The sequence below is a fragment of the Rhinolophus sinicus genome, chromosome 14 (genome assembly GCF_057876585.1).
Source record: "Rhinolophus sinicus isolate RSI-liver-muscle chromosome 14, RSI-T2T, whole genome shotgun sequence".
NCBI lineage: Eukaryota > Metazoa > Chordata > Mammalia > Chiroptera > Rhinolophidae > Rhinolophus > Rhinolophus sinicus.
In genome coordinates this window covers 37,698,767-37,713,005 of record NC_142514.1, presented here as the reverse complement: position 1 = coordinate 37,713,005, position 14,239 = coordinate 37,698,767, and the positions used below count along the sequence as shown (strand labels likewise).

Here is a 14,239-nt window from a genome sequence, read left to right as displayed (position 1 = left end):
AATATCCTGGAACTTTAATTTTAAAGCAAATTCTCCAATACTGAGTTTCCACCACAGTAGCAATAGCTTACAATTAAACTAATACCATTTATAGAAGAAAACTTTACATCCTCACCACCCATCTTAACTCAGCATGTTTTGGAAGCACATACTCGACCATTTTCTGATTCTCTTAGGATCCTATTGCAGTTTGTTATACAAGTAACTAGGGCAAAAATATTTAAACTACTCAGAGCTGTCATTCTGAAATATTTTCCAGAAGTCTGAATTCTTTCTTGGACTACAACTAAATGGCCATGTGTCAGATTTACTTGAAATACATCCAAATCAAGTAAACATTTACTCTTCAATAATTCCTCATCCTTATTCAGACTACCAATCAAGTCATCAAGATTTATAAGTTTTTCCCCGAAAATGCTACACTACCACTAAACACTATCCCTCAAAGACTAAAGATAAGAGGAAAATTTGACTAACAGTGTAGACTCAAACAAATATTGGAAAGAGTTTTCAAAAGATAACTGTACAAGGTGTGAGTCTCTCGTCGAACTATTTTAAAAAATGGATAAATTTTCTCTTCCTGAGGTGTTTTAGGTTAGCTTTTTAGTGCCCAGGGGGAAAAAACACAGTATAATCTGCCAAGACTGGCAAAATTGTTTATATATGATACAAATAAAATCCAGTGTTGACAAGATTTTAGAAAAAGAGGCATTCTCATGTTCTGTTGTTAGGAATACACACTGATATAAACTTGTTTGAAGAAAATGTGGCCAAATATATGGTGATGGAAGGAGAACTGACTCTGGGTGATAAACACACAATGGAATTTATAGATGATGTAATACAGAATTGTACACCTGAAATCTATGTAACTTTACTAACAATTGTCATCCCAATAAACTTTAATTTAAAAAAAAAAAGAAAATTTGGCAATATCCACAATTTTTAAATATATACCAGCCTTTCACATAGTAAGTCCGCTGTTTGGAATTCATCCTATGGATATACTTGCAAAAGTACACAATGGCACAAGGATGTTTGCTGCAGCATTGTTTGTAATAACAAACTTCACAGAACCCATATGTCTACAGATAAGTGAATGACTAGGTAAATTTCTTATAGTGAGAATCTATGCAGGCAAGAAAAAGAATAAGGAATATCTATAAATGATAATATAAGATTTTTAAGATGTAAGTAAAAAAGCAATCTACAATGTGATAAATATATACATATACACACATACATACAGAAAGACTGTATAAACACACATATACATATGTATTTATAAAAGCATAACCATTTTTTGGAAAAATACAAAAGAAATATTAAAAAGGGTTGACTCTAAGGAATAGAACTAAGGGTAAAGGGGAAGAGAAAGACTTGTTAAAAATGTTAAAATTTGTTACCCAACTATAATATTAAAAAGCATATGATAACACTTTACAGAACTATCTGGAAGTTTTTTTATAAAGTTAAATATACATCTGCCCTATGACCTAGCAATTCCACTCTGAGTGATTTACGCAAGAGAAATGCAAAAGATTATGTCCATAAAAAGACTTGTACAAAGATGTTCATAGCAGCCTTATTATAATAGCCCCAAACAGGAAGAATTCAAATGTCCATTAACAGGAGAATGGATAACTAAACTCCATTATATTTAAATAATGGAATACTACTTAGCAATAAAAAAGAATGAACTACTGATACAAGAAAAATTTGGATGAATCTTACATTCTACAGAGTGAAAGAAGCCAGACACAAAAGAGTACATATACACACTACGTGATTCCATTTATATGAACTTCTAAGATCAGCCAATCTACCATGATAGAAGTAAAAAAATCTTAGCTTGGTTGTGGGGAAGGGGGTTGGAAGTGGGGAGAGGTGTTTGAGGGAAGCCAGGAATTTACTGGAAATAGACACAATGGAACTTTCTGGGGTGACAGAAATGTTCTACATCTTGTTTTGGCTGGTAGTTTCATGGATGTATATAATTGTCAAAATCAATCATCTATTTAAAGCTTACAATTCAATGGTTTTTAGTATGTTCATAGATATGTGCAATCATAACCACAATCAATTTTAGAGCAAATTTAGATATCTCATACTCTTTAGCTACCACTCAGCCACCTCCCCTAGTCCTAAGTAACTAATCCATTTTCTGTATAGATTTGCCTATTCTGGACATTTCACATAAATGGAATCATACAATATGTGGTCTTTGTGACTGCCTTCTTTCACTTAGCAAAATGTTTTCAAGGTTCATCTATATTGCAGAATATGTAGGTTACTTCATTTCTTTTATGACCAAAAAACACTCCATTGTATGAATATACCACATTTTGTTTAACCATTCATCAGCTGATGACAGACATCTGGGTTTTTTCCACCTTTGGGCTTGCTACTATAAACAATTGTATTTTTGTGAGAACTATGCATTTCATTACATGAAAATTATGCCTCAATTTTAAGAAAGAATATGGATTTGAAAAATCATATTGTTACTACAAAGCATGATTTCTGAGTATTTTAGTGGGTGGTAGGAGAAAAATATCTCAGAATGGCAAACAAGACAATTATAATAAAAACATGTCTTTCAGAGGAGTAAAAAAATATGTCAGTAAAAGCAACTAACTGAAATGTTGCATTCATCCCCTGAAGAAACAGAAGTTTCCTACCATGTTTCCCTGAAAATAAGACCTAACTGGAAAATCAGCTCTAGCATGATTTTTCAGAATGCCATTCCCCTGAACATAAACCCTAATGCGTCTTTTGGAGCAAAAATTAATATAACACCAGGTCTTATTTTCAGGGAAACACGGTATATGAAAGGGAGGAAGCTGTCTAAAAGGAGATTTTAAATCACTGTTCTCACTCAAACCGTGACTCTTTTAGGGCTTCAATTACCATACCACAGAAATATTTATTATCATCCTGACTTCTCTATGTCCCATTAGCAACAAAATCAACATTGACGTATGACCTAATTCTTTTGCAGTATAAAGGAAACTGTTTAGTCTATTTACGAAAGGCATAAAAATAGTTTTAAAATAATGTCTGTGTAGCATTGGGCACAATATCTATATAGAAATATTAATGCCTTGCGGCTGTCATACTAGTAGGAAAATTATTTACAAATTAAAGAATGTTGTTTTCCTGAAATGGTTATAAATTTTCATACTATGCAACAAACAAGGGCTTCATTACTAGCAATAAACGTTATGGCTTCCTTTTTGTAGAAACAGTAGGAGGAGAATGCTAGTAATTATTCTGTTCCTACTTTGTTTTGGGGACTCTGCTACATATTTATATACACATATTTCCTCAATTAACCCACAAAACAACCCTAAAAGGTAGATTTTATTCCCATTTTACAAAAGAAGAAAAAACAAACAAACAAACAAACAAAAAACTAGGATCAACAAAGCTATATAATGAAAAAAGTGAAGAGGCTAAGATCAAATCCAAAACTTCATTTATACACAACACATACTGGCAAAATGAGGTACATACCCTACCCCTCACTTTCCATTCACAGCCAATGGAACCAACAGTTAATTAATGGAATTAACTGTTGTTGCTACTTTCTCACTTCTAATTCTTTCCAAATTCCCATGTGTTTCCATGCAAAACATTTTGCTAAAATTGCTCCAAGTTTGCCAATGACTTGATAATAGTCAAAAACAAAGGATACATCTCACTCTTTGTTGACCCAACTCTTCTGGCCTGACCTCTTAATTTGGAAACACTCTCCTCTCTGGATAACTGACCATTTCTTCTCATTATCTTAAAGGTCTCTTCTTCTCCACCTACATCTTTAACATTTATACCCCCTAGGGTTTTATCCTTGATCTTTGTGCTGGATTTGCAAACATGATATTCCCCATAGTATTTCTTTCCTCTGATTAAGCTGCTCATTTAATAGCCTCAACAGATGGAATGAAAGAATGAACTCCTGGCCGACCCGGTGGCTCAGGTGGTTAGAGCTCCATGCTCCTAACTCCGAAGGCTGCCGGTTCGATTCCCACATGGGCCAGTGGGCTTTCAACCACAAGGCTGCCAGTTAGATTCCTCGACTCCCACAAGGGATGGTGGGCAGCGGGGCCCTGCAACTAAAATTGAACACGGCACCTTGAGCTGAGCTGCCGCTGAGCTCCCAGATGGCTCAGTTGGTTGGAGTGCATCCTCTCAACCACAAGATTGCCGGTTTCGACTCCCACAAGGGATGGTGGGCTGTGCCCCCTGCAACTAGCAATGGCAACTGGACCTGGAGCTGAGCTGCGCCCTCCACAACTGAGACTGAAAGGACAACAACTTGAAGCTGAATGGCACCCTCCACAATTAAAACTGAAAGGACAACTTGAAGCTGAATGGCACCCTCCACAACTAAGATTGAAAGGACAACAACTTGACTTGGAAAAAAGGCCTGGAAGTACACACTGTTCCCCAATAAAGTCCTGTTCCCCTTCCCCAATAAAATCTTAAAAAAAAATAATAATAATAACATGGACTGAATTAAAAAAAAAAAAAATGAACTCCTGCTTAAAAAAGAATGAACTCCTGCTTATAGCATTCACTGGGGTTACCATGTATTCTGTCGCCCTGATGCAGTTGGTCTGATAGAAAGACTATAATGGTGCCAGCAACACTTTGTGAGGCTAGGGTAATAACCTCTAAAATAGGAAAATGCTCTGAATCAATGATGCTGTTTCTCCACAGCCAGGATACACAACTCTCCTGGGAATCAAAGGATGAAAAAATTGTGGCTCCCCTCACTATTATCCCTACAGAACCGCTAGCAAAATTTTTCCCTGCCATTCCAAAAACTTTGGACTTAGAAGTCTTAAACACAACAATGGTCCCACTGATCTGGAAGCAGAAGCTAGCACCCGGCCACTTTGGGCTCTGCATTATACAGAATAGACAAAGGAGGGGATTAACTGACTAGCGTGATGGATAGCGATTATCATGGGAATATTGGGTTGTTATCACATGAGGACAAAAAGGATTTGCCTGGAACCCAAAAGATAATATGGGGTGCCTCTTAGTATTCCACGTATTATAGTAAAAGTTAGCAAAACTTTGACTACGATAATTCCAAAGAAGCAGGACTGCTAATGGCACAGACTCTTCAGGAATGAAGCTTTGGGTTATACTACCAGGTAAGAAACTATGAATAAGGTGCTTGCTTGCTAAGGGCAAGAGAAATATGGAATGGGTAATGGAAGAAGGAATTGTAAACACCAGCTATAACCACTTATAAAGTTGCAGAAAACAAGACTTTATTTTCATTTTCTCTTCCATTATCTATCATCTAACATCAGTGCATATTAACAGAGATTAACTTTTTACAAAAAATACACTTAATTTTTCAGAGCAGTTTTAGGTTCACAGCGGAAAGTACAGCTAGTTCTCAGAGTCCCTGCCTTCACACATGTATAGCTTCCCGCACTACCAACATCCTACCTTAGGTGGGTACATTTATTACAACTGATGACCCTACAGTGACACATGATTACCACCCAAAGTCCACAGTTTACATTAGGGTTTACTCTTGGTGTTGTATATTCTATGAATGTATAGTAACATGTAGCTAATATTATAGCATCATAGAGCAGTTTCATTGCCTTAAAAATCTTCTGCCTATTCATCCCTCCTTCCCCTAATCCCCGATCTCTTTACTGTTTCCACAGTTTTGCTTATTCCAGAATGTTATATAATTGAAATTATACAGTATGTTGGCTTTTTAGATTGGCTACTTTCACAAAGAAATATGCATTTAAGGTCCCTCCATGTCTTTTGTTGTTTTTTAATTAAGGTATAATTGACATATAACAAAGTTTCAGGTGTACAACATAGTGATTTGATATTTGTATATATTGCAAAATGATCACCACAATAAGTCTGGTTAACCCTCCATGTCTTTTCATTGCTTGATAGTGAATTATCTGTTAGTGCTGATTAATATTCTATTGTCTGGATTACCACAGTTTATCCTTTCATCTACTGAAGGACATTTTGGTTGCCTCCAAGTTTTGGCAATTATGAATATAGCTCCTATAAATATCCATGTACAAGTTTTATGTGGACATAAATTTTTAACTTGTTTGGGTAAACGCCAAGGAACACAATTGCTGAATCATATGGTAGGAGGATGTTTAGTTTTGCAGGAAACTGCCAGCATGTGGTGTTGTCAGCAGTTGGTATTTGGGCATTATAATACGTGTATAGTGGTATTTCATCATTTTAACTTACAACTCCCTGATGACATATGATGTTGCGGATTTTTCCATATGCTCATGTGCCATCTGTATATCTTCTTTGGTGTCTGTTTGGGTCTTTTGCCCACTTTTAACTCAGGTTGTTCATTTTCTTATTGTTTACATTTAAGAGTTCTTTGTATAGTTTAGATAACAGTCCCTAAGCAGATGTGTTTTTCTCAAATATTTTCTCCCAGCCTGTGGCTTGTCTTCTCATTCTCTTGAACTGTCTTTTTCATCCCTCTATTTCTCCATTATTTCCTTCTTTTGAGTTAAATAGGTATTTTCTAGTGTATCATTTTAATACTTTGTTATTTCTTTTACTACATACTTTTTAGTTATTTTCTTAGTGGTTGCTCTAGGGATTACAATTAACATCTTAATTTATAGCAATCTAGTTCAGATTAATACTGACTTAATTTCAACAGTATTAAAAAAATATGCTCCTATATAGCTCTGTTCCTTCCTTTGTGTTGTTATTGTCAGACAAATTATATCTTTATGCAATGTATGCTTATCAACTCAGATTATCGCTTTATGCAGCTGTATTTTAAATCAGATAGAAAGGGGAAAAGTGACAAAAAAATACATATATTGTCTTTTTTTTTTTTTTTTTAAGATTTTATTGGGGAAGGGGAACAGGACTTTATTGGGGAACAGTGTGTACTTCCAGGCCTTTTTTCCAAGTCAAGTTGTTGTCCTTTCAATCTTAGTTGTGGAGGGTGCCGTTCGGCTTCAAGTTGTTGTCCTTTCAGTCTTAGTTGTGGAGGGCACAGCTCAGCTCCAGGTCCAGTTGCTGTTGCTAGTTGCAGGGGGCGCAGCCCATCATCCCGTGCGGGACTCAAGGAATTGAACTGGCAACCTTGTGGTTGAGAGCCCGAGCTCCAACCAACTGAGCCATCCAGGAGGCAGCTCAGCTCAAGGTGCCATATTCAATCTTAGATGCAGGGGGCGGAGCCCACCATCCCTTGTGGGACTCGAGGAGTTGAACCAGCAACCTTGTGGTTGAGAGCCCACTGGCCCATGCGGGAATCAAACCAGCAGCCTTAGGAGTCAGGAGCATGGAGCTCTAACCACCTGAGCCACTGGCCCAGCCCTATATTGTCTTTTATATTTACCAATGTAGTTACATTTACCAGTGCTCTTTATTTCCTCATGTGCTGTTTATTTCACTGTCGAGTGCTCTTTCATTTCAGTCTGAATGATTCTCTTATAGGGGAGGTTGGCTAGTGATAAATTCTCTCAGTTTTTGTTTACCTGGGAATGTCTTAATTTCTCCATTTTTTAAAAGATAGTTTCACTGAATACAGAATTCTTGATTGGTAGTTTCTTTCATCACACTGCCTCAATGGTTTCTGAAGAGAAATCTGCTGTTAAGTCTTACTGAGGATCCCTTGTATGAGAGTAGTCGCTTCTCTGGTGTTGCTTTCAATACTCTCTGTCTTTTGCTTCCAACAGTTTGATTTTGATGTGTTTAGGTGTGGATCTCTTTGAGGGCTTCCTACTTGGAGTTTGTTGAACTTCTTGGATATGTACATTAATGTTTTTCCTCAGGTTTGGGAGTTAGCAGCCCTTATTTCTTCGAATATTTTTTCTGCTGCTTTCCTTCCCTCCTTTCCTGGGACTATTATTATGCTTATGTTGCTATGCTTGCTTGTGTCCCATAGGTCTCTGAGGTCTGTTCATTTTTCTTTATTCTTTTTTGGTTTCTTTTGTGTTTCTCAGACTGGATGATCTCAATTGACCTATCTATCTTAAAGTTTACTGATTTTTTTCTTCAGTCTGCTCAAATCTGGCGTTGAAGCCTCTAGGGAATTTTTCATGTCAGTTGTTATACTTCTTTTTTTCTTTTCTTTTTTTTTTTTTTAAAGATTTTATTGGGGAAGGGGAACAGGACTTTATTGGGGAACAGTGTGTACTTCCAGGACTCTTTTTTTTCCAAGTCAAGTTGTTGTCCTTTCAATCTTAGTTGTGGAGGGTGCCATTCAGCTTCAAGTTGTTGTCCTTTCAGTCTTAGTTGTGGAGGGTGCAGATCAGCTCCAGGTCCAGTTGCCGTTGCTAGTTGCAGGGGGCACAACCCACCATACCTTGCGCAAGTTGAACTGGCAACCTTGTGAGGATGCGCTCCAACCAACTGAGCCACCTGGGAGCTCAGCGGCAGCTCAGCTAAAGGTGCCGTGTTCAATCTTAGTTGCAGGGGGCGCTGCCCACCATCCCTTGTGGGACTCGAGGAATTGAATTGGCAACCTTGTGGTTGAGAGCCCACTGGCCCATGTGGGAATCGAACCGGCAGCCTTTGGAGTTAGGAGCATGGAGCTCTAACCGCCTGAGCCACTGGGCCAGCCCAGTTGTTATACTTCTTAACTCTAAAATTTATTTGGTTCTTTTCTAGAATTTCTATCTAGTAATTGATATTCTCTATTTCATGAAATGTTGTTATACTTTCCTTTAGTTCTTTATATACAGTTTCCTTTAGTTCTTTGAACATACTTAAATAGCTATTTGAAGTCCTTTTCTAGTAAATCCAATGTTTGGGCTACCTTAGTTTCTACTGATTGCCTTTATTTCCTGGGTTTAGGCCATACTTTCTTGTTTCTTTGTGTGTCTCATAGTTTTTTGTTGGAAATCATACATTATAAATAATACAATGTGCCAATTTTAGAATCAGATTCTTCCCCTTTCCCAGAGTTTGTTGTTGTTGGATCTAGTGACTTTTCCAAACTAATTCTGTAAAGTCTATATTCTTTGTCACAACTAACCACTGGATTTTCTTCTCAGTTAGCTTAGTGGTCAGCTAATGGCTGGACAGAGACTTCCTTAAATGCCTGGAACTAATAAGTGTCCCAGTCTTTGCTGAGGCTCTGTATATTGTGTTGGGGCACTCAGCCAGGCAGTTTAGAACTCCACCTTAGCCTTTACCTCCTTCTTGTGCAGAGCCCCAAGGTTAGCCAGAGGTAGGAGCTTAGCATCTTCTCAGGTCTTTCCTGAGCATGCACACAGCCTTGGGCATACACAGATCCTTACATATCTACTTGGTGTCCTAGAGTCCCAGGAATATGTCACACCTTTTCAAAACATCCTATGTATGTCTCATTCTCCAACTTTTTATTTTAATTTTTTCATTTGGTTTGTTGTTTACCTCAATTGTTATTGGTACCTCAGGCAGCTATGTTGTTAAATAGTTGCTGATGGTTCTTAACAGCTAACTCTGGGGAAAATACTGTTTGTACGTGGCAAGTTCCAAGTCAGGTTACATAAAGATAAGACTTTTGAGTAGGGTTTACTAGGAAACTGCCAGAAAGGTCACAGAATGACAATTCTCTGAGAACGGGGTTTTGAAAGAGCTCCAACTCCATTCTGACTCCTCTAGTGCCAACAAGGCTATTAATGTTCACTATAATTGCACACTCTTGATTTTCAAGGTTACCATAGATCTGGGAAAGAGGGGATGGTGTTAGAGCAAGTCAAAATGCCACAAACCTTGCTGTTCTTACAGATTCACTTATTTGTTTTTCATAAATCTTCTCCCAGATTGTTGTAAACCTTTGGTTAATTTTCAAAGTTCTGAAAAAAAGTTGCTCTTGACAATTTTTGCCAGTGTTCTTGGTACCTTTTAAAGGGGAGTATTTTCAGGTGTTGTTATTTTGCCACTTCTAATGACATCACTCTCGTTCCATTCATTTTTAGATTTCTTTGCAAGATATTAGATTGCTTAAAAAATAATAATAAAAGTAGGTTGTGGGATTTATAATACATTTAGAAGTACAGGTATGAAAACAACAGCATAAAGAATATGAGGGGGTAAATGGAAATATCCTGCTGTAAAAATCCCTTACATTATATGTCAACTGGTATAACATTGTTTGAAGGTAAACTGTGGTAAATTAAAGATGCATATTGTAAATCCCAAAGCAACCTCTAAAGAATAAAAAAAAGAAATAATTCAATAGAAGAGAGAAAATAAAATATTTAAAAATACCCAATAAAAATATAACATGAAAGAGAAAAGAAACAGACAAGACAAAAAACAAATAGCAAAGTGGCACATTATAGTGCAACGATCTGTGTGTACACAGACATTACCCATCTCTCTTATTCTCCATCTACGTATGTACATCTATTAGGTTGGTAAAAACGTAATTGTGGTTTTTGCTATTATTTTCAACCTTTTAATCCACAATTACTTTTGCACCAACCTAATATTTTTCTCTACTAAATTATAAACTTACTAAATTTGAGAGATAAACAGAAGTAAACCAAATGAATATACTATCATGAATATACTATTAATTCTAACATCTCTATTTTGGAACCTGTGAGAATTTATCGTTTTACTTACTTATTTAGTTAATTCATATTATAAGACAATATGGAAAAATACAAAACTCACCTGTCTATATAAAAATAAGTCCCAGAATTTTAGTGCTAAGTTATTTTAGAAATTGCTTTGTACAATTTCTTCATTTTACAATTAAGGAAACTTAAATCAAAGTGATTAATTGACTAATTGGTAATTAATCAAAATAGTAACATGGCCAGTCAGCAGTAACAGCCATAGTAAAATTCGTATTTAGTAACTTCTAGTTCAGTTCTCTCAAGAGAAAAAAAGTTTCCATACAACACCAACCATATATACAATTATATATAAACAAAGCACTCATTTCAAATGATTCATATCTAGCTGGTCTAGCAAGATCTCGATTTAGAAATATCTTGTTAGTTAAGCTGTATACCAATTTGAAAATAATCAAACTTTTAAAAATATATCTTGTTGAAGTTAGAGTGGCAACTAATTTAAATTCTCATCAATTAATCAAGATCATTGAAGTGTACTATATTTGAAGGAAAATCAAAAAATACTGTGACTAAACAATCATTTAAAACACTGCCTACCAAGTTCAGATAATACAATCCTTCATTCAAATCAATGACTAATCATTCACACTTATTTTAAAATGATAACAAAAAAATGTATGAAATCTATGTGCAGTACTACCTGTAGCTCCCAGTGGATGTCCTTTTGAAATTAATCCACCACTAGGATTTATGACCCACTTTCCTCCGTAAGTATTATCTCCTCTATCAACCAGTTTTCCACCTTCCCCTATAGAAGGAAAAAATATTCACAAATGTTAAAAATAACATTGGAAAAAATGATATGTTTAACTTCTATACAGCCAAGAATTTCGTGCAGCAAATATTTCTTAGCAGCTCAAATTAACGTCAAATTGATATAAGCACATCTAAAAGTTAGGTAATAAATATTGAGTAATAAATTTTCAGAATATTTCCTAAATGAAACAAAGCACTTATTAATTCCTAAGAGCTCTCTGGCTTCCACAACTGCTACAAATATAATAGAGATTCAGAGAACCAAAAGAAAAGAACTGAAATGGATACGATACTTTAAGATAATCATCAGCTTTAAAAATATATAATTTTGCCAAAATATATTCATTTCTCTACATTTTTAACTGTATTCATACCTGCTGTATAAATACTCTTAATAAACAGGAAAGAGGGAGGGAGACAGAAAAAAAAGAGCACTTTGTGAAATAAAGGGAAGTAGCTGAAAATACTGTTGAGCCATAAATGTAAGCTTAAAAGAAAAAAAATTACAACACATGCTTGGCAGCTTCAACGTTCCTATCAATTCCCTGGTCATTCTTCCAGGTGGTTAAGAAGTAAATAAAAATACATGAATTGTATAAAATATGTTGTGCCATTGGAATTAACCCCTGGTCGTTCTCAAAAGGTGAAAAGAATTCACAAACTTAGCCTCAAATGAGGAGCGCAGAGCAAGGAAGTAAGTTTATTCAAGAAGAAAGAGGCCGTCCTAGACGTTGCTGGGGCAGAGGGCTGCACCTAACTTTAGGTTAGCTTTTTCTTATATAGGAAAGTGTAAGTAAATTTCTTTATGGCAGGAGATGTGGCCTATAGACTGAGGTCATTTGATTGACATATGTTTGTTATATAACTAGTTTCTTTCTGCGCATGCTCTTACCCAGAATGCATACAGTAAAACCCACGGGGGGCGGGGGGGGGGGCAAGACTTAATGTTCATTCCATTCTAATTGCATTATAATTAGGCTAGAGTTCAACCAACAGGCAGGTTTTGGCAGTTTGCGCATGTGTGAAGAACCAGTTAAAATCAGTTGGGTCTTATCTCTTTTTATGAGGGTTTAGACATCTTAGATTTATTTCTAGGGCATGAGCCTTGGCAGTTCCTGGGGAGGGGATGCAGGCCTGGGCAGCCCCCTTCAGGTTCGCTTTTATTAACTCTTTTCTGCTCATCAAAGTATTAACTCATCAAAATATTAACTCATCAAAATATTCTTCCAGATTATATTTCTGATAAAGTAACAAGAGGTGAGATCTCCAAATAATGATGTTAATGGTGGCTGTGGTGCAATCAGAGGCAATAGCTCTAAGCACTCACTTTGTGCCAGACCTTATTCTGATTATTTTACATATATTTACATAACTTAATCTTCAAACCTATGAGATAAAATTGACATACAACATTTTATTAGTTTCAAGTATACAACATAATGATTCTATATATTTATATATATTGTGAAATGATCACCACAATAAGTCTTGTTAACATTCATCCCCATTCGTAGTTACAAATTTTTCTTATGATGGGAATTTTTCAGATCTACGCTCTTAGCAACTTTCAAATATATAATAGAGTATTATTAACTATAGTCACCAGGTTCTACATTACATCCCCATGACTTATTTATTTCACACGCAGAACTTCATACATTTTATCTCCCTTTACCCATTTTGCTCACCTCCCACCTCTGGGAACCACCAATCTGTTTGTGCATATATAAAGCTTGGATTTTGGGTTTTTTGGTGTTTTTTTTTAGATTCCACATAAGTGAGATCTCATATATGTGAGATCATATGGTATTTGTCTTTCTCTATCTGACTTAATTCACTTGGCATAAACCCTCTAGGTCCATCCATGTTGTCACATTCTTTTGTATGGTTGAATAATGTTTCACTATGTGTATATATATCACATTTTCTTTATCCTTTCATCTGTCGATGAACATGGCTGTTTCCATTATCTTAGTAAATAATGCTGCAATGAACATGGGGGTGCATATATCTTTTTGAGTTAGTGTTTTTCTTTTCTTCAGTGTATAGAACACTACATCTAACAAAAAAGGAAAGCTAAATAAATGTAATAGAAACATATACCATTTAATGGATTGGAAGATTCAACATTGTTGAGATGACAATTTTCTCTAAATGGAGCTATAGATTCAATGAAAATTCCAGCAAGTTTTTTTTTGTGTGTAGAAATTGATAAACTAATTCTAATATGTACATGGAGATGCAAAGGACATAAAATAACCCAAATAATTATTAAAATGAAGGAAGATGGAGAATTTACCTTATTTGCTTTCAAGACTATACAGTATAATATAGCATAATATACAGTATAATATAGGATAGTATAATGTAATATAGTATAGTATAAGTACAGTAACCAATATAATTTGGTATTGGTGAAAAGATAAGACATGTAGACCAATGGAACAGAATAGAAAGTCCAAAACTGTACCCTCATATATATATATGGCCAACTGATTTTTGACAAAGGTGCCAATGCAATTCAATGGGGGGAAAAAAGGCTTTTTAGAAAATGGTGCTGGATATGTGTATAAAATAAAAAAGATTAATATCGACCTTTATCTTACACCATACACAAAAATTTACTCAAAATAGATTTTATACTTAAATATAAAATCTAAATATATAGAAGTTCTAGAATAAAAGTAGAAGAAATCTTTATGACCTTGAGATAGGCAGAAGTTTCCTAGAATACAAAAAACATGAACCATAAGAAAATTAATAATTGGTATTTCATCAAAATTAAAAATTTCTGTTCTTCAAAACACATGATTAATAAAACAAAAAGGCAACAAATGACTTGTATCCAGAATATATATGTGTAT

General features: G+C 35.4%; 1 protein-coding gene across 2 annotated transcripts in view; it reads right to left on the bottom strand.

Moving 5' to 3' along the window:
* The window catches only part of SCP2 (sterol carrier protein 2), a 111,533-nt gene that overhangs the window by 39,849 nt on the left and 57,445 nt on the right, over window positions 1-14,239 (bottom strand). For both annotated transcript variants that reach the window (XM_019742794.3, XM_088791148.1), the window contains exon 11: window positions 11,260-11,367. In XM_019742794.3, the coding sequence (XP_019598353.1) occupies window positions 11,260-11,367 (108 nt within the window). The remainder of the gene's footprint in view (window positions 1-11,259; window positions 11,368-14,239) is intronic.